This window comes from Anas platyrhynchos, chromosome 7 (genome assembly GCF_047663525.1).
Source record: "Anas platyrhynchos isolate ZD024472 breed Pekin duck chromosome 7, IASCAAS_PekinDuck_T2T, whole genome shotgun sequence".
NCBI lineage: Eukaryota > Metazoa > Chordata > Aves > Anseriformes > Anatidae > Anas > Anas platyrhynchos.
In genome coordinates this window covers 22,704,458-22,724,627 of record NC_092593.1, presented here as the reverse complement: position 1 = coordinate 22,724,627, position 20,170 = coordinate 22,704,458, and the positions used below count along the sequence as shown (strand labels likewise).

The 20,170-nt window shown below is 38.3% G+C and overlaps 1 protein-coding gene and 1 long non-coding RNA gene across 6 annotated transcripts in view; one reads left to right on the top strand and one right to left on the bottom strand.

The window, feature by feature from the left end:
- The window catches only part of CHN1 (chimerin 1), a 95,914-nt gene that overhangs the window by 18,571 nt on the left and 57,173 nt on the right, over positions 1 to 20,170 (top strand). For 2 of the 5 annotated variants that reach the window (XM_072040968.1, XM_072040967.1), the window contains exons 2-5: positions 758 to 796; positions 3,560 to 3,619; positions 11,177 to 11,204; positions 12,325 to 12,438. In XM_072040968.1, the coding sequence (XP_071897069.1) occupies positions 758 to 796; positions 3,560 to 3,619; positions 11,177 to 11,204; positions 12,325 to 12,438 (241 nt within the window). Of the gene's footprint in view, positions 1 to 757; positions 797 to 3,559; positions 3,620 to 11,172; positions 11,205 to 12,324; positions 12,439 to 18,123; positions 18,200 to 20,170 lie in introns of those variants that run through there. The other 3 variants (XM_072040969.1, XM_005019697.4, XM_072040970.1) reach the window with 3 other exon arrangements.
- LOC119717518 (uncharacterized) lies at positions 13,347 to 18,999 on the bottom strand. The gene is made up of 4 exons (XR_005267211.2): positions 18,716 to 18,999; positions 17,407 to 17,497; positions 14,572 to 14,650; positions 13,347 to 14,081 (listed from the first exon to the last, which is right to left on the bottom strand). It is a non-coding gene; the product is annotated as an uncharacterized lncRNA (long non-coding RNA).

Here is a 20,170-nt window from a genome sequence, read left to right as displayed (position 1 = left end):
GTCTGCTTCAGGGCAGGTAACAGATAAGCTCAGCACCCTGCAGAAAGCCTCAGTACCTTGCAGAATCAGACCTGAAGCTGGTTGAAGTCAAAGAGTGGATCAGAGATTGAGTTTGTGACAGAGCCCTGAGCAAATATGTCAGATCACTTGTCAGCAATTCATAAGGGAGACAGAAAACACTGTTGGCTCTTTATTTTTTGAGTAGTAAAACTATGGATTAGAAATATACTGTTACTTTTAATACCCACTGACCGCTTCCAGGCAGAGTGTATATTCAGTGTGAAAAGCTCCCTCCTTTTTTGCAAAACATTGCATAGTATTTCCATGCCCGGGTTTTGTTTTTAGGGGTTGTTAATTGCTATCCAGAATAGGAAAAAGCTAATGGCGGGAGTTGGATGAAGACTGATTTGTTAGAGTGTGAACTGAGATTTAAAAATCTTTCTAGTGTAACTTAAAAAGGGTCTGAAAATATGTATGTAATAAAATAATACGCATTACCTGCCTCCTCCAATCATTTGGCTTCTCGTCTGCATGCTTGTCATTTTGCAAATGGTTTTCTAAGAAAATATGTTTTCATGTATTCTGTTTAAGTAAGGAAGGGGAACTTTTAATAGGTTGCTCTGTACTTCATTAGTAAAAATGGTTATACAATTTAGGGGCAATATTTATCATAATAAATCTGCAAGGGCTTCTGGAGGGTTGTGTCTATGTTAAAATGTTTCTAACGCAACACTGAAAATTGACATTGTCTTTTCAGATACTGATGAATACAGACCACCGGTTTGGAAATCTTACTGTAAGTATCTTAAGCGAATTTTTGTTTGTTTGTTTTTTTCTTCTCTAAGTCAGTGCTAAAAAAAGTTTCAGTGGGATGCTTTAAAAAAAAAAAAAAAAAAAAAAAAACTCATTTTCTTTAAAATGTGATTTTACAAGCATTCATTGCTATTAGAGAGAGATGCAGCTGTTTATCCTCAAGGCTAACAAATGCAGGTTATTCAATGGGGGCAGGTTCCCTGCACCTCACTGACACAAGGGATCATGCTCCTGTTTGGGGCTGGCTAGTGTTGGTGGGGCTGCCTAGGCTGGGGCTTGAACAAACTCTGTTCTTGCCTTAAGGTTACACTGGTAAACTTTTAGGGCTCCTCTGCGTTAGTAACTTGCATCGCTAGAGTTGAGACTGGAACTGGTTAGGAGAACTCAGAAATGATTTTTCCTCAGAACTTGCTGATGCAGTAAAATGAGAGCATTTGCGTGGCCCAGAGTGACCGTGAAACCAAAATTAGGTTTTCTGAAGGCCTGACAAGAAGGACGTGGTTTCCTACCAACTGTCATGTAACAGAGATGGCTGGGGCCTGAATCCACGAATCTAGTGGCAAGGCCTGTCTGTGCCTTTTGAATCACCATGTGTAGCACCAGCAGCTTGTCATGTGCCACATCAGCCGCTTAGCAGTAAAGAATTTGACTTGAGCAAGCTCTTTTCTTGCAGTGGATGGCTAAAAGATAAAATTGAGACACTTTGCTCCCTGGCATTAAATGTCATCACTCATGACTGCAACGTGTTTTTGTGCTTGTTACCGAGTTCTGTGTGTTTCGCTTTTGGATATGAGTCACAGTTCTGTACCTTGCCTGAGCTCAGGGAATGCTGCCTGCCTGGGCAGTTCGTTCCCTGCCATGATCAGGAGTAGGGGAGTCCAGATTTGTTAATACCAGAACTTCACTGGTAGCTTGCCAGGAGCTGAAGGCTTGGGTCCGTGCAACATGTGTGCACCAACTCTCCTGCACGGTTGTGGTTCACCACGGTGAGCCTTTCCTCAGCTCAGAATGGAGCGTGCGGTCATAGGGTTTGCTCGTATTTCTGTCTCCTGACTGCTCAAGAGGAATGGCTTGTTTGACTTCCCTGGTGATAAGTGCAGCAAAGGAACTGGTGTTGAACAGATTGAAGTGCACACACCAATTAGAGGAGATGGAATAGGCATCCTGTTTTGTCACTTAACGGGTCTACCTGCTGTGCTTCTGACTGGAAGAGGACAAAAGGTATAGTCTTCTAAGAAGAGGAATTTCCTTCCAGAAAAATCTTTTCAACCTTGCTTGAAGTAAGGTGGGAAACAATTCTCAATTTCTAGCCAATTTCTACAGAGCATGCTGATTGAGTTTCACAGAAGAGCACTGGAGAATCACAGAGAGATCCATGTACGCTTTGTGAATTTCTTTTTTCATTTGAACTTGACTCTCCAGTTCTCAGAATTGGACATGGACAAGGGCCAGCGCCATCAAATAGGGCTTTTACAATGGAAGCTAAAGGATCTGTGCGCTAGGCAAATAAATGGTCATGCTATGCTTGAAATGAAGATTGCTATTTTATATGTGTATGCTGTTTTTCATCACTTGCAAAAATCATTTTTGTAATACCAATAGAGAATGGTCAGGATTGATTTTAGTAACATCAGGAAAAAACATTGGCTTTTTTATTTGGAACAAAGGGAGTAAATTTTTCCAGTCGATCTTGTGATTGCCATATCATTGGGCATTTTGCCATTTTTTCCATTCTCATGTAATTTAGCACATAAATAATGTATTTCTCCATGGAGAAGACTCATCATCAAATGAGAAGTGTAACGAAGTCAAATCTTACTGGGTAAGTTAATGTGTGGTTTTATTACCTGAAGAAGGTGACAGCACACATTGTTAGACCTTGGTGTTAGTACTAATGTTTGAAAGACAATTGAATTTTAAAAGATTACAGTTCCAAATGTCCGTTTTATTTGTTCTAGAGTACTATTCAATTACTAATTTGGTGTTGATAACCTTGTTTTATAGGTGACTTGTCAAACTCTTGTTTGCTCTTTTTGTTTTGGGAGTCAGAAGTCACTCCATCTGCTTACTAAACAAGAAAGTCCATACATTAATACCATTAAATTTACAGCTAGCTCCTATGAATTATACTGGTTTAATAAGGCTTATATTAAAGGAAGAAAGAAAGTTTGGAAGATAGCGATAAGTTTAGGTCGTAATTTGGACCTTAACTACTACTGGACTCCTGATGTTGTTAGATCTGTAAATGCAAAGGTCTATTTTTTGTTGTTGTTGTTGTTCAGAAAGGTCATCACTGAGTAGTGAGACAAGCAGAGGGTTTGTGCAAAGTTCTGAATGACTCCTGTAAGCTCTCATATATCAGGTCACCAAAAGTGTGCCCAGCATAGTAAGATGGGACTCCATCCGCTTACTGAAAAAAATCTGCTATCTGCCTGATTTGACATATAATAAATTTTAATTTGCATTTATCCTAATTCCTTTTCTGATCTGCTTGATGGAAGGTTGGACAGAGACTCCCTAGTGCTTGAGCAGTTAATCATAAAAATAATCAATAATCCTGATTTGGCTGAGAACATTCTCTTTTCTGACATCTTGTAAGTAATTTTTGAGACCTTGATATATGTACATTTGTATTTAAATCTTGCAGCAAGTCTTCCTTTTCTTAACCAGAAAAATGTAATGTTAAAATGCCTAATTGATGTAGTGATTCTGTATTAATCAAAATTTAACTTTTTTCTTTTCTTAGTGTATCAGTTGCAACAGGAAGCTCCCCATCCTAGAAGGATTACCTGCACTTGCGAGGTAGGTATTATAAAACATTTTGTTTTATAGAGCCCAGTAATTCCAAATCTCTTCTCAGTGTTGTGCAACCCAAACAGTGCTTCCATAGTGCTGTATGGCGCTGTGATTGGAGTAAGTAGCCTTGGGGTCAGTGGTGCATGGAAAGCCACTTAAACTAAAAATAGAATTAAAATACATTTTGAGTTTGCTGTATATACCTGAGAATCATTTGCCAGTTTTTAACTTATTCCTACATAAATGGAAACATGCCTTTTCTCTTCCTTTTGGGGACAGAAATTCCCAGAAGAACAGAGCTGTAGAGGGGGAACACGCACCTGTTGTTACACACATTGCTGCTAGATGCCTGCAATAAATCAGCAGGCAGAAGACTGAAACCTCCTCTCACTCTTATTTGAGTCTTAGTACTAACAACTCATTAATTCTAGTAGCTAAACTATGCCCAGCTACAGCTTTTAAGGATCCACACAGAAACAATGGAACCCTGTTGAGATGCAGCGATACAAATCACTGAGATTTGTAAAAATGAGATGCTCATGGGGCCAGGTGCTGAGGCAGACCCCGAATGGCCAGCGTACCATGCACAGTGTTGCAGCAGACCCACACCTTTTTGGGGTTGTCGTGCTGGTAGGTGCCATTGGTACCAAATACCCCTGCCAGCAAATATCTGCTCAGAACTGCATCTCTCATGCAGCTTCAGTTACAAACCTGGAAAATATTAATTTCAGTTACAAAAATGCCAAAACGTTTGGTTCAACATGTCAAACAGCATTACGAACCACATCTTCATAACCACTGGAAGTTATTACATCGCTGCAATAAAACTTGAGCATTTTTATCATGTGCCAAGAGAAGGGGAATTAATCCTTGAAATATGTTAGTCGTTTTGACGTAGTATTAAATATAGAGGGGCATAGCACTGTCAGGAACACTAATAGCTTACAGTTTAGATCAAAAAGAGGATTACTATACACAATTAAACAGGTGTTTTGCTGTCATCTTTCTAAATGCCCAATTGTGATTCTATGAAGTAGTCTGTCAATTTTTAAGATAAGAGGTAGAGATTTAACAGAAATGAAATTTTTCATTTAGAGGAAGCACTCATCTCATGTCTTCTATTAATTTGATGGATTTGTATTTTTATAAAAGTTGTAATAACAGCTGGTTGCACTTAAGCAAGACATAGCTGTAGGAAAGAATAATACGTTAATTTTACAAGAAGCATTGTAGCAAAAAGTTTCCCTTTAACCTATGTTTCCATTGCTAATGAGTGTCCAAACAGAGAGAATCCTGCAAGGTTGTTGAGCAGGTATCTTTTGTACATCAAATAAGGTGGGAGGGAGGTTTGAAGAAGAGATCTGTAGAAGATTTGAGCTGTGAAAAAAGTTTTGTTTACTCTCATTGCGATGTTATTAGGAAGGTTCTTTACTATTTTGTGTGTTCTTTCTGTTAGGGTTTTCCATTACATTACTATACAAAATACTTGAAGTCTTGTAATACAGGCTTGTAATTCTAAGGGGGCTGAATGTCCACTTTTAGCAGCAGGAATATTTCCAGTTTGAGAGTAATAACTTGGCACGAATGGAGATTTTCCCATTGACTTCAGTGGGACTATTCATGGCCAATCTGTTCGCAAGCTTTGTTGTATCTTATCGTGTCCAGGCCAACCGCTGGGCAAAATGGACGTGGACCCCATGCCAGCTGGAACCTTGCACACTGTTGAGGGGGGCATAATTTTCTATTTCTCTCTTTTTTTCTTCTTTTCCTGTATTATGACCCATATTGTCATTCTTCACCCACTTTTCCCTCTTGCACTTTTTCTCAAAAAGCAGAAGGATGTTTCAGAGGACAACTGTTACATAAATGTTGACAGAAAATAGAGTGCTGAGAGCCCTACCAGCCTGTTGTGGCTCGATTGGATGGCAACCTACCTTTGTAGTCCATCGTGCCTGTGCTCACCTGGCTAGGATGAAGTTCTTAACTCCCTGCCTCCCATGTGTTTAGTGTTGTTAAGTGTTGTTGAATAGCTGCTTTTTCTTTCCTCTCTCCAGAAGTATTTCACTGGTGGAAAACGTGCTAGTATGTGTGTAGGCACATGTATGTATGCACATACATACAATGTGTGAAGGATTTTTGGTAGTCTTCTCATGCTGTTCCTTGTGAGGTGCTGATGCTATGCCTTTGCAATCACTGCAGTCTTTTGTTTGCTGAGTCTTATCTCAAAGCTCTGCTGTTATTTACTCATGTAACAACAGCCTTTCTTATAATGTATGCTCATAAAGTTGCCTGGGCCCTCTGCTGGGCCCTCTGCCCAGCAGCTATTCTTCAGTTTCTTCAGTTAGATGCTTTGAGAGCTGCAGGTGTGATGGTTTTAATGCTTACAGAATTAGAATCTTCATATTTTCTATATTCTTTTTGGCTTCTTTAAAAAAAATAACAGAAAGAAATGTAAGGGGTGGGAAAATATCAGTAGTTTTGTACTAAGGAAATCTCACAGCAGATAACATCATGATTGTAATTATTGCCTAGCACAATGCATATGTCCCTGACATTCAGGGAGAAACTGTAAAATGATAGAAGCATCCAGCATATCTAATAAGATCTCTTGCCATTTTATCCCAGACTAGTTTAACTGCAGAGAGTTGTTCTGAGGTCTTCTTGCCCTGGGCAATACAAAATCACAAGCAGATTTTATACTGAGTTCTCCATCATAGTATTCTTAGAATACTATTAGCCTATCCAGGCAAATAAGCAGAGATATAAATGTGTATATGTAGTATTGGCATATTAAAAATGTTTCCTCCCTCTGGACTGATGGAGATCCTTCAGCTGTTCATCAGATCCAGGTTGCCCTCTTTTTAGAATCAAACAAGAGACCCATTTATGTCAGGCAAATACAAAAACATCTGTATAAAGCTGCTTCACATACAAGTTACACTGACCGCTGTAATTCTCTCATCTTAATTTCAATATTGATAATTATAAAAAATAAAATTTTTCAGGTATGATAGGGGTGGTTCACAGGGTTTAGAAATTAGTAAGAATTGGACTAAGTAAAAGAGCCGTGGAAAAAATCAGTCAGTTGCAGATAGCTACAGAACATTTTGCTGCAGAACAGAACATACTAAGTACACGTTTTCTCATTAAAGTATCCCTTTATATAAAAAGTCTTTGAAGCTTATTTTTACCTAATAAAGGTAAAATTGAAATAATACATTACAATGCAGATAAGTGTTTTTCGTTATAAATACTGAACAATTTATGCAGCTGCTTCAGATTTGATGTGAAAATATATTCAGTGAGCAGTAACATGTTTAACCTTTCTCTGTGGTCTCAGCCTCTCCTGCTAGTGCTGAGCTTTGTGATCTGCTCTTTCTCAGCTGGGTTTCTATTAGCAGCCATGCATGAGTCAGTGGGGAGCAGAGTCTTTTCCTAAGTGGTTGAATTATCCAGCTGTATAAACAAATTCATAAATATTAGGACGAGAATTTTGGCCTAGAGAACATCAAAGAGGTCAGTGGGAGGGAGCAACATGTAATTTGGTAAGATATTAGCACCTAAATTGCTCCCCTTGCGTTATTGTATTCCAGTTATTGAAATAAGCAAGAGTGAGAGTGATGATTAGAGGAAAAAGCACTTGTTAAAGAATAGTTGGAAGTTACAATGTAAAAAACAACAGCAAAAAAGAAAAACCACACAGTCTTTTATTTTAGGTGCAAAGGCACGTGGTGTACGAGTGCTGATACTGGGAGGTATATTCAGCAGAATGACCTACTTAACATGAAATGCTCAAATACAGAGAATTTGAGTTTCTGCTCTGCTACACCAGTTTTGTATCAGAGCAACATGCAGTTCAGAGGAGGTACACCGAGCTAGAAAGAACAGTGCATCCACTGGGAATTTTTTATTGTGAACATGCAGTGGAGCCAAGGCTTTTAACACTACATAATGCTCATTTGTAAACTTAAAATGTTATGGAATCATCAACTTTGAAGTGCATTGGATTTCTGTGTGAGACTTGCATCAATATTGTGATGCCATTTGTCCAGTTAATCTTGTATTGCCTCCCTGGGATTTCTGTTTGTTGTACATACAATCTTTTATATACACACACCTGTGCACATGCAGGCACATTGAGGGTATCCTTGCCCGTCATCTGAAGGCATTCCATGATAAATTTTAAATAATTATGCGTGGAAAAAATATCAAACAGTCCAATGATGGAGGCAATTAAAATCACTGCCCTTTCCTGCCCTGTAACAAGGCTTCATCATGATCCAGTGCAAGCAGTTAACAAGCTGTTAAACGGCATCTCTGCATAGCCCGAGAAAATGGCCTCTGTGAACGGTCAAGAAGCATGGCAGAGCTTGGACATATATAATGCACATCGTTGTTAGAGCTGTTTGCAGAGATGGCTTAATCTATGTCACATTCATCCAGAACAGCGTCCCAGCCTTCATGGTAAGGAGACTCTTTTCCAAAGGAATGGTTACTGTAAGGTGCTTGCCAAGTCTCACCCATTTGTCTGTTTATTCACTTGGTTTTATTGGCTTTACCTCAGTTGGTGAGGGAAAAAAAAAATCAGAAATAAAGCAATGGTGGATAACTTCATTCACCTTTGTGTTTCTTGCAGGTATCACAGTGAGGTCTGAAACTTCTCTGTGGCCTCAGTGCATGTACAACACAAATAACAAATTGAAAGCCAGTATCTCACAATTAATGCAGCTACTTCCCATCTGACATGCAGATGAAATTTCCAATAACTCTGTGAGGCCCTGTGAATAAGGGCTTTTTTTTTTCTTCTAAGTAAGAAGCAATATTAAAACTGTGCCAAACATAGGGTAAACAAACAGCAATAGGACTGTTTTCCCATAAATAAAGATTTCTGAGAAGTCCAAGGACATAGCATTCAGCCAGTCTTTGCTGCACACAAAGTAAATGAAGTAGCTAAGGCTGCTTTTACTCATGCTCAACAACACTTTGGTCCAAAAGCACTGCCAAATCAGACAAACTGCAGAGGACATTGGGCTGTATTTTCAGCTAACAGCTTTAATTAAAATGACCGCTTTCTTGCTACTTCTTTGTGGGTTTTTTTTGTTTGTTTGTTTTTGTTTATTTGTTTGTTTTTTGTCAGAACATATTTCCTTCCTAAGGTGGGTTTTAGTTCCAGTCCAGCTGACTGTTTTGGTTTTGAATCCTGAGCTTGAGGCTGACCCAGTGTGAAAGTCAGGAGCTAACAAAGCTTCAGCGCTGGCTTCTTTTGGTTTTTGGTGTTCACGTGTAACTGGAAGATATGCAGGTACCTGCAGCTGTAATTTACAGAAATACGATGTGGCAGGAAGTCCAAACAGACGTGAAAAATCAGGAACGTTGCAGTGTTAACTAAGAGCAAATGGCGCACTTTCTTTCATGCCTAAGTTGGTATGAGTAAAGCTGGTGTAATGATACTCATAGGAAGTGTTGTAGAAAGCTGAAGCACAGTGTTTACTGTCTTACATGATAAATCTGGCCTACAGGATCTCTGTTTTTGTAAGGTCATGTGGACGGCACTACATGTGTAGCCCAGCTAGTGCTGAGTGAATGAGAAGGCCCCTGCTGAGTTCAGATGGAGTTGCCTTCGAATCTAAATGCATACATTCAATCTAGGTGACAAAAAGCTAATATTATGAAAAGTAAAAAAAGTTATGGAAAAATAAAATACAGAAAACCAGGCTATAAAACTAAGTGAATTCTGTTTAGCCACAGTCTGAAATGGGTTCCTGTTGCACTGGGGTTTATACAAACTAACCATGTTGCACATCAACATTTATACAGACATTTTTGCACAGTTTGTAGAACTGATCAGGAGAGAGTCGATGTTAACAAAAGCAGTTATTTTGCTCTTTAACTCATCATCCACCAAGAAGGACTGCAAACCAAGCTAAAATCGCCTCTGAGCCCATTGGAGTTTTGCTCTGCTGCTTTGCCCCAGTCTTCTGCCAATTCACATTTTCAAGTCATTTGCACAGAGGGCAGTGCTACAATTTGTCGTGTGATTTGCAGGTATTCTGAGGGGGACTTGTCACATTACTAATCCACTGCTGAAATGTATGATTTTGCCTATTTTCTGGTTCTATCATATACATTCACTGTATTGCTGAGATAAATATAAAATCACAACAGACAGACAACAAAATCTTATTCATAACACAAGTCTCAGGCAGTTTTTTAAAAATAATGTCTTTTCTTGAGAGTTTTAAAGGTAGCTGTGCAAAGATAGGAACTGTTGCAAGTTTATATCATAATAATAATACTTTCACTTTTTCTGTTTTCATATTGTTTTCTTGCTGTTAATTAACTAGTCTGATTTTAACAGAAATATGTAAGAGGGTTTTTTTTCTTTTTTTGAAATGATCTAGTCTCCTTAGGACCTTTGAAAATAGTTCCCATTGGTTAACTCTTGTTTGTTTTCATGTGGGAAAGGGAAATATTTTAGAATATGATTAATCTTTCCAGTGATTGAATGTTTTTTCAAAAATGATGAACCATCAAAACAACTTTTTGTTTGCTGGGAGTATGGAAGAGTTGTCATTAGACCGTAGATCGGGTAATATTTTTTGACGTTTTGGACATCTGAAATCTTTATTTATACTCTACTGAGATAACTGGAGGGAAGTGCTGATTTTAATAGACATCTTTTGAAAAGATGTAAAAAGGGAACTGAAGTGGCAGTTTACTGGAAGTATTTTGTATTTTATTATAGCTGGGTCATTTTAGACTCTTGTAGTTCAGGTTGTGTAATTGTCAAATTTTATTCCCCCCAATTTTTCAGCCTATAAATTTAGCAAAGAAGGATAATCTGGTGGTTTAGATCATTGTGCTGATTTGTGGGAGCTCTGTCTGTAGTTCCACGCGTGTCAGAAATCTTCCTGGACAATTTCAAATAAATTACTTCATCTGAAATACATAGCAGGCACATTGTCTCCTGACACCCTGACACTGTATGATCTCTGGAGCATGGACCGTCTTCTGTTACATAGCGTGACATATGCATACATGCTGTGGAGGTCTTTTAGGTGATACTGCAGATCACACATTTCAGTGAAGTCTAGTACTACATAATTAGGCACTTGCTAATGATCCCTTAATCTGCCTCGTGCCCTCACTCTGATGGAATACGATAGCGGTTGAATTTCTCGCAGCAGAGACAGCAACAGCTTTATGATGGGCGATACCCTGTACATTTAAGAGTTTTGTAGATGTTTCACTGTGTAAATGCACTTAATGCAGTACATTTATGTGAAATGAATCTTTCATTTAATTTCTTGACAGCTTGCACAAACAATGCTCACTACCCATGTAACCCAAGCTGTTCGTTCTTTCTCACCTCTTTTTAACCCGCCCAGAAGTGCGGTGTTCTCCCGAAGCTCAGCCTTAGCTCTCCTTCTGTTCCACTCCCATGGAAAATGCTATGGTGGAAAATGATTTTGATCTGTACTTCACTTTCTAGTTCTAATTCTGTGTTACAGTGTGCTTTCTGTGTCAATGTGAAACATTACAATTTCCGTTTGTTTTTTCTAGGTAGAGAACAGACCCAAATATTATGGAAGAGAGTAAGTAACATACATCTCAATGTGGTTTATCCCCAGATGTTGGTTGATAATATTTACAGAAAAGGTTGAAAGTGTTTGCTGTGGGCACATTGCTCCTTAAGCCTGTTTTGCAAAGAGGGACATGGGCCTGACACGCCAGTGCTCCCTTTCACAGGCAGCTTTCCCTCGCAGCAGGTGGCTTCGCAGTACTTTGCTCTGGTAGCTGCTCAGCTGTCTCTGTGTGGGACCATGGCAAGGTCAGGAGTTGCCTTTTGGTGGGCAAACCATGAAAAGTCAGTCCTGCAATGCAGAACTGCGTTTGCACCTCAGCCCTGTTGTTTCTGCCAGGCTACTCCTCATGCATTTGCAACAAGGGACTTGGCTCCATTTCCTTGCACTGTATCTTGTGTGAGCATCAGGTTATTATTGCAGCATTTTTGTCTACCTAAAATTGCAGGGGCATTTTCTGATGGCTATAAATATTATTGAGTGATACCTTAAGTGAGAAAACGATGCGTTTCTGTTTTTTAGGTGGTTGTCTCCAATTGACTTTTGCAAAAGATGTATGTGTACAGAAAAAAAAAACAACAATATTTGAAACACAGATGTAATACATATATAACATTTACGTGTATATTTGTCTTCAGAATGCTGCAGCAAATATGGTTAGGTTTAGTGTGGGGAAAAAAACAGATCTGATGTGTATATTCTGGTAGAAGATAATGTGGCATTGCTAGCTTCTTACACCAGTAATCGCTAAGATTCTGTGCAATCCCTAACATTTTAGCAAGTTGCCATAATATCCCTGAACGCTGCAAAGTGTTGGATTGCATGCCTCTGGCACAAAGCATGTGAAGCCAAGAGGAGAAAATGGACTTCTTTTTACATATGAATTTGATGGTTGCAGATTGTAAAAGCAATGTACTTGTTTCTTAGATGAAGAGAAGCCTTCCTAAACAATTTAAAGTGACTTCAAATATGGGGAGAAGGGAGGCTGATTTAAGGTATAGGTTCCTGCAAAACAATCATTTTACATTTGTTTTTCTTTTTTAAATACCATAGTTGGTCTTTTTTCGGAAAAAGAGGAAAAGGTGATTTGAAAGTGAAAAGGTGTGTGTTTCAAAATGTCTTTGTTCCTCAGATTCCATGGCATGATCTCAAGGGAGGAAGCTGACCAGTTGTTAAGTGTTGCAGAGGGAAGCTATCTCATTCGTGAAAGCCAACGGCAACCTGGAACCTACACTTTGGCATTAAGGTTGGTAATTAATATTTCATTTTGAAATTTATAAAATATTAAAAAAGATTATACTGTTGTGTTGACCTTAATGCTTAAACTTCCTTATGTTTTTTTAATATATTTTTTTAATCATGGTAAGCATTTAATGAACTTGAACCTTTTTTAACCCTTATTAAAGATTTGGTATCTTTAGCCTTCTGAAGTGCTTTAGCCATTTCTGAAGTGCTAACATTCCTTATTGTTTGCACTGCCAAGATAATAGCAGTTGTGCTTTTGCTGGTTGTCCTTCATTTGGCTTTTTTCCATGATGAGACCCCATGTGTAGACACTGAGGGAGCAGGCAGTTGAGAAATAGAAGGAATCCTATGAGATCCCATGACTGGTCAGCTCTGTGGGTTACTTGCTAGCTAGCTGTTGCTGAAGAGCAATTAGTTCTTTCTAGTCCCTCTACAGAGTGGCCAATAAATCAGTTGATTCTTTGTCTGAACCCCTCCTAACGAGCAGTGTTTGCAGATCTGTTTCCTCGTTCTGTAAAACTCTAGCAAGTAGATCAGATAGTATCAGATAATAAATATTCACATATTTAAAACATGTAAATTTTAAATAGTTTAATTACTTTTAATTTTGGTCTGAGCTGTCAGATGGGAAATGGTGGTTTTTTTCTGTTTTGAGTTGTAGTAGTACAGGAAAACAATGAAAGAGAAATATACAGTTATTGAAAGTTCTATGTAGGTAAAAAAAGATTATGATTAAAATAAAAATATCCTGGAACACTAAGTTAACATAAGTTAGTTTTCTTTCTCAGAAAAAAGAAAATGTATGCTGTACCAAGATACTTGTTTCTGTAGTATTAAGATTCCAAATAGAAACATTATTAACATTCATACTGATTTGCATTAGCAATGTGAATGAACTGGTATTGCTTATTAGGGTCTAATACTACCTCTACTTCTGCTCTTACAACATTCATTCACAACTTAAAAGAGAACAGTTGTCTTAACTCTGATCTTGGAGACAAAGAACTCCTGCTGTTTGCTCCTGATGATGCAGAATGCACAGGGCCTGGGCCTGTGACTGATGAAGCTGCTGAGCATCTCACAGGATGCACTAGTGTAGTTTGTTTTACAAATGCTCCTCCAGTCCAGCAAGACAAAAGACGGGTCTTTTCTAGGTTTGATGGTATCTTTTCCAAACTGGAAAACCCTTTTGAAAGCCATAAAAACTCTTTTTACAGCCAATATAATAGAGAATGTATAGCTGTTGGTGATCAGTTTGGGAAACAGTTTGAAATGATAGCAAAGGTGTTGTCATTTACTTACTCTGAAGAAGTGCAGCATTTGGCAAACTGAACCTGCAATACACTGTAGCCATTTCATTATATTGGAGCACAGGCATGATTACTTGAGCTTGATTACACGTTTATTAAGGGTTGTGTTCTAGAATGCTGCTTTCCTTTTCCTGGCAAGTAATGCTCTGTTGTCTTGCTGTTGGCCTTTAACATCTATGAGTGAGGGTCTTTCTTTGCTTTCATACTTCAGGTGGAAGATCTCTGTGAACTGCAGTAGAGAGATTTCTTTTTTCTTTGCTGGGAAGTATGGCATGAGTCTGCATTCCCTTTGGCTGAAGGCCGAGTTTTTGCTGAGGTTCCGTTTTTCCTCTCCCTGGAATTAGATACTCAGAATATACCAATATTCCCAATGAATGTGGTTTTGACGCTGTCAAAAATATCTTGGTGTTTGTTCTTTGATTGATTTACTTATTTTGTAACACATCATATCTAATCTACTTCAATGTCAGGTATCTGCTATATAAAGTTACTGAAATAGTTTAATTGGAAGTTAGAAAAAACACCAAATAAAGTCTTGGCTATAAAGCAAGCTACACCAAGAGATAGAGGCAGAACTCCTTATTATGACTATCCGAACATATTTTTGAGTGCATCATTCTCTATGCTGCAAATTGATAAGAGATTAATGAATCGTAACTCATTTTTGAAAAGTGGTTGTTGATCTTGTTCTGAACTGAGAACATCATCATATATGAGATGATACAAGATCATCTCATAGAGGGCTATATATTAGGGGAAAAACACCCACTTTCTCTCGTTTTGTCGCTATCCTAATTGCTTGCTCCCTTCTAGACTGTACTTACAGTGGGCATCTTCCAGAAGTACTTGGATTGTCTTTGCTCTGCACTGAAGTTTTCCACTTGTTAAATAGCTTTAGTCTTTCTAGAAGATAGGGAATAAACTGTTAACACCACGAATCATAACTCCTTTGTAGGCAGACAGAATTCACAGACATGAAAACATGTTTTTGTGAAATCTGGAACAGATTGGACAATCACATGAAGCTGCAGTGCTCAGCTACAGCCAAAGAGCACAGAATCCAACTGCAGTTGGTGCATGAAGCTCTCTGAGGTGCCATCCCGCTCCTAGCGCAGCTCTGCATTTCACTTCTTTAGCTCATTCTAAGGGATACCTTAAGTCATCATAAATGGAGCAGATCTGAGAAGAGATCTGGTTAATTGTTTGCAAAGAGTTTATACCCAGTTATACACCTTTGTACCTGTATCAGCAAGTTCTGTGACTATGAATACATGGGGCTGGATACAGTATATAGTCCAGTCCAGTATCTGCTCTCCAATACCTTTTAAGAGCAGATGTTGAAAGAAAAGCATGCAAACAAGATGAATATATAGTAGTAGTTATCTGGTGTGCTGTGCCCTCTCAATCTCTGAAGATTTGCTGTTCAGAGACTTCTGAGCAGAACTGTTATATTTGCTGTTCTTTCAGGGTCTTGATGGAGAGAATTTTTTTTCATATAGTAGCATTCTGAATGCATTTTTGAACTCTCATAGATTTTGCTGTCTGCATCTGTAGCCTTAACTATGCCTTAACTATGCTTGATGGGGAAAAGCATCCTTTTTTGTGGATTCCATCTCATAATTTCATTTGACGCTCCCTAGTTTCTGTATTACAAGAAACAGTGAACAATTGATCCCCATTTACTTTTTCCATGCCAGTCACGTCCCCATTATTCTTCTCTTGATAGGTCAGTGTGCCCTAGGCTATATGTTCAGGTTTTGTAGTGAGGCTGTTCCATACCTCTCATCATCTCTCTCATCTTTCTGTGTGCCTTTCCCTTACTCTGTGATGATCTTTTGGAGGTGAGGGGACCAGAACTGCACATCCTGTTCAGGGTGGACTATGAAGATTTCTTTCTTTGTCCTCTAAGCCTTTCCAAATGATTTTTTGGACCACTATGGAGCATTAGGCTCTGATGCTTTTATAGAACTAACGTTAGTAAATCTAAAGGACTTGTTCCTGAGCTGCAATAGCTACATACATAGCCTAGCACAGATTAAATGATCTCATGTAGGACAGGACAAATAATAGGTTTTACAGGCTTAACAAAGTCAGTCGGATGTTCTTAGTGCAATGCTGTGGAATGGTTAACTGAATTCAAAATTCAGATGTTGAATATTTATTTTTCTTTAATAAGGTAGAGCAAGTGATTCTCACCCCCAAAAAACTTCTCAGTTATGTTGCCTGTGAGTTACTATAAAATCTGCTTGCCTTTTACATAAGAAGCTGCATTTTGATCATCTGATAAGCTATTTTTGTCCACTTTTGACCATTATTGTGCAGTTAGTTTGCTTCATGATTTTAAGGTAGAGTACCTTTTAAATCAAAATTTGAAACAAAAGAGGTTTTGTTTTCAGAAAACAAAATTTTCAAAATTTGCAATGGAGGTAGATGTATGTTGTTATGGAAAACGAATTTTTTTTTTTTTTTGTTAATGTATGAGTTTGGTTAAATATTCAAAGCTGTCCTTCAGATAAAATGGATGCTTAGAACCTAAGAAGGCCAGTGAAATTGTATCAGTTAAGACACCAGGTGAAACAGAGTGAAACATAAACACAAATGAGAGCATCAGATTGGCACCCTATTTTTAATGCATATACTTAATCATGAATGCATTTGTTTGCAGCTTATTAAAAAAAAAAAAAGCACAACAGAAATCACCAATGTTTACTATTTAATTAATCAGAGAATGCTAATGAAAAAATTTTGCATCCCTGAGGTTTAAAAAAAAAAAAGACTATCATAAGATTATTTTAGATATACACGTGTGTCCATATATATCAGGACATCTCTGTGACTATAAAACATACAAAATACATTTTATTGTTAATTAGATGTTCCAAATGAATGAAAACTGAAAATTCCTAATTAACTCCTGGAGGTATTAGATCTGCTTTTAAATGTGGCAAAACAGTAGTACAGTGCTTAATGCTAGGACATATAGCAAATGACAGTAACAATACGACATGGTTTGCAATGTAGCCTTTTGTGGTTGAGAGCTTGTTTAATAATTAGGATGAGGATAAAGAGGAAATGGGTAGAGATTGTGCTAGCGGTAGGCGTTGAAGTGTGATGGTACTGCATGTTCTTTTGAGCAGATATCTGCTGTAGCACGTTTAGTTGGTTACCATGGTTTCCCTTCCTGCAAATTCTATTGTTGTGATACTGAGAATGAATTGAAATAAGGTTCTGCAGCAGGATTAAAAAAGGTAATAATGTTAGCTGTGATTATGAGTCATGTTTTTTGTTTTTTTTTTTATGTTTGGGGGCTAGGGCACATTAAAGATTATATGGCACCAAGAGAGAATTCTTAAGGCAAAATAAATGTCAAAAATTAGTAATCCTTATTTTAGTCAACCAACGGCATGTATTGTGCAAGAAATTGATACATTTTTCCCTCTCTTCCTAAATTATGAAATTGCATTAAGAAACTAGCCACTAATATTTTAAAAGGAGTCCTAATTGGTGGGCTCTTAGAGTATAATGCTGCAAATGAACCTTTTTAATTTCAGAGGACAGTTGCTTTGATAGCTGAATGCTGTCCATTTTCAGTGGGCTCTTTTGGGACACGTATGCAGTTCTCTTCCAGAATATGCACTGATTGCCCTGGGATTACTTACCCATCTAAAATTCAACATCTGCAAAAGGCTTCTTGACTTCAGAGGTCAAAACTGCGTGCCTGCATTCTGTTAGGGAGCCTAGTTGTACACGCTGGGACACAGGAGAGAAATGGGAAAAAGAGAAATGTTTGAAACCACTTTCATTGTCAATAGTTGAATTACGTTATTTATTTATTTTTAATTATCAATGAAGCAAAATTTGGTCATACCTTATCCTGAATCCAGAGATGATCTCTAAGTTGTCTGAGAGAGGGAAGCCAGCAAAGCAGTAGCTGACTGCATCCCTTCACCCTTAGTAACAGTATTCTGACATTATGTCACTTGGTAGGAAAAAAAATACAAAGACCTTTTTCAACACTAAACTTTGCACATCCTTCTATCACTGTATGTTTTTTACCCAATTTGCAGCTCTGCACCAGGCATTGATTGGCAGTAGCAAGGGGTAAATCCAGTTTCTAGGAACCTTTCTAGGATATTTACACAAAATTTCTTGGTCCCCAGCTGAGAAACGTGGGAATCTATGTCCGCATAACTGTCTGTGTGTATATACACACGCATGCATACGCACAACCTTAAAGCTTAGCTGGGCTAAGTAGTGTTGCTCCAAAACCTGACCAAACATATCTGTGGGCTATGCTTGTTTCAGCCTGGCCCATTTTAATCAGTTTTGTCTATTCTGTGTGAAATGATGAAAGAGTGCTTCTTCCTCTGTGGCAGGCTGAAGCTCTCGGGGAAGGACTCTGCTTTCTCCCGGAGGCTTAGGCCGTCACACTTCCATAGGCACAAAATTCAGGTGAGTGTTTCAAAAATTGGCCACTAAGGTATCTAAAGCTTCTTTTAGATGGAGGAAACGGTTCATGCTTAAAGCTATTTTAATAGGCTAACATAGCAGGTATGCCAGCTGATATGCTGGGCTTTTTTTTCTTCCTTGTGAAGAGCCAAATATTTCTTTTATGAAGGCTTAAATTCTACTGAAACTAAAGCTGTCATCCTGTTGGCTGGAAACATCGTATGAGCTAGAGCTTGCCCCAGGGAAAGGAGCATGCTGATAAATTTTGGAGCTTGCTTTTATGCTCTGAAATAAAACAATTGGACCTCTATTTAAATGACATTCCATGTAAAATAAGTTTATTTTTCTATATAAAATTTTGTACTGAATAATATACTCTATTACTTTGTCAGTAAAGTGGAATGTTCAACTACCAGTAAATAACAGAGCTGTCCTGCGTGCTGTCTTAGGTAACTGCAGCTGGGCACTACCGAGATGTCTTCGCTTAAGTATTTAGAATAATAATAAATAGCTACTAACCTTAATGAGTAATTAACTGGTTACCTAGGCCTTCCCACAGACTAGAATGCTTTTTTCCTTATGGTTCATGTCTTCTTGCTGTGTTCCTGTTCTCCTTCCCTCCTCTTCCCATCTGTTGTTGTTGTCAGCTCTGTTTTCTTTTGGCTAGAGTGTCTAATTTATCTTTGGCAATTCAGCTTGCTGCAGACTTTCTCCCGCTCGTGTAAGTTCAGTACTTCTCAGAGGAATATTCTCTGCTTTGGTAGCAGTGTGAACTTTTTGGTAGCTTGTCCAAGAGCTGCCTGCATTCAGTGCATGTAACTCATGTTCATTTTATGCCATGTCCTTCACCTCTGACTGTAGCTTCTGCTGAGCCACAAAGATCTATTGTAACCTGGTGTACAGCGAAGGCACTTGGGTTTGTGGTGAGGCACCATCATGGAGCTCAGGTCTGGGTTCACTTCTTGGCTTCACATATGACGTAGCTCACAGCTTTTCTGTTCTCCGTGCTTTACTTGCTTCTCCATTAGGGAGAGTATTTTCTTCCCTGTGTTGTCTCACAGGTTTGTTCAGTACATCAGCCTAGGGTCTCTTAAAAATAGCCTAGACAAAGAACTGGAAAGTTGTGCCCCATCTCTCAGACCATCCTCAGTCAGAGCTCCTGAGCAAGAACCTGTATTGTACTGTGCTGTTCTTAGGGTCTGCCCAGGCTGAAGCTTCTGGGTGCTATCAGACTTGAAGCAAAAATGTCAAATTATAATGCAATTGGTTGAAAATTAAGTTATGTATATGTGTACATAGCATACACTGCTTGATCCTCCTTTCCCCCATTCCTTCTCTTTCAAAAGGATGCATTTCTTTTCTGTCATCCACAGGTTCTACTGGAGTGTCTTTTTGCTCTACTGCTCTTAGAAAGTGATAGAAGCCTATCTTCAAGTTAGTCCTTTGGTTGGCCTCTTCTTTTGTGTGCTTTTGAAATCCATATTTATAAACCTTTGTGCTTTGAGAAACAACTTTTTTCCTGTGCCTCATCAGTAAACATAAAAAGTCCTCCAGCTGTAGATACTATGGATGCTTTAGAAATAGGTTTTCAAAATAACACACAATAGCCTCATATTGTCATTTAATCTCATAATTGTTTTCATCAAAACATTTATGAATTATTCAAACACCAAAAGAACTGACAGCAATAAACATTCTGTCCCACTTTTCCTCTTCCTTTTCCCTCTTTTATGCTTTGCTGAGTTTAGTGTAGTTCGTCCTGTTTTCATAGGTGCTAGGAAGAGCATCAAGCTTTTTTTTTCTTTTATAACTTGAGTAAATGGAGTCTAACAGTTTCAGTAATAAATCACGGTCTGCCCCACTTACTGCTGCAGTTGTGCCAAGGAAGAAATTATATTCTAGAAAACCAGAATGTAATAATAGAAAAGTTGTTGGTCTGATCTACTAGTGGCCCAGAAATTTCTGTTATTTCAG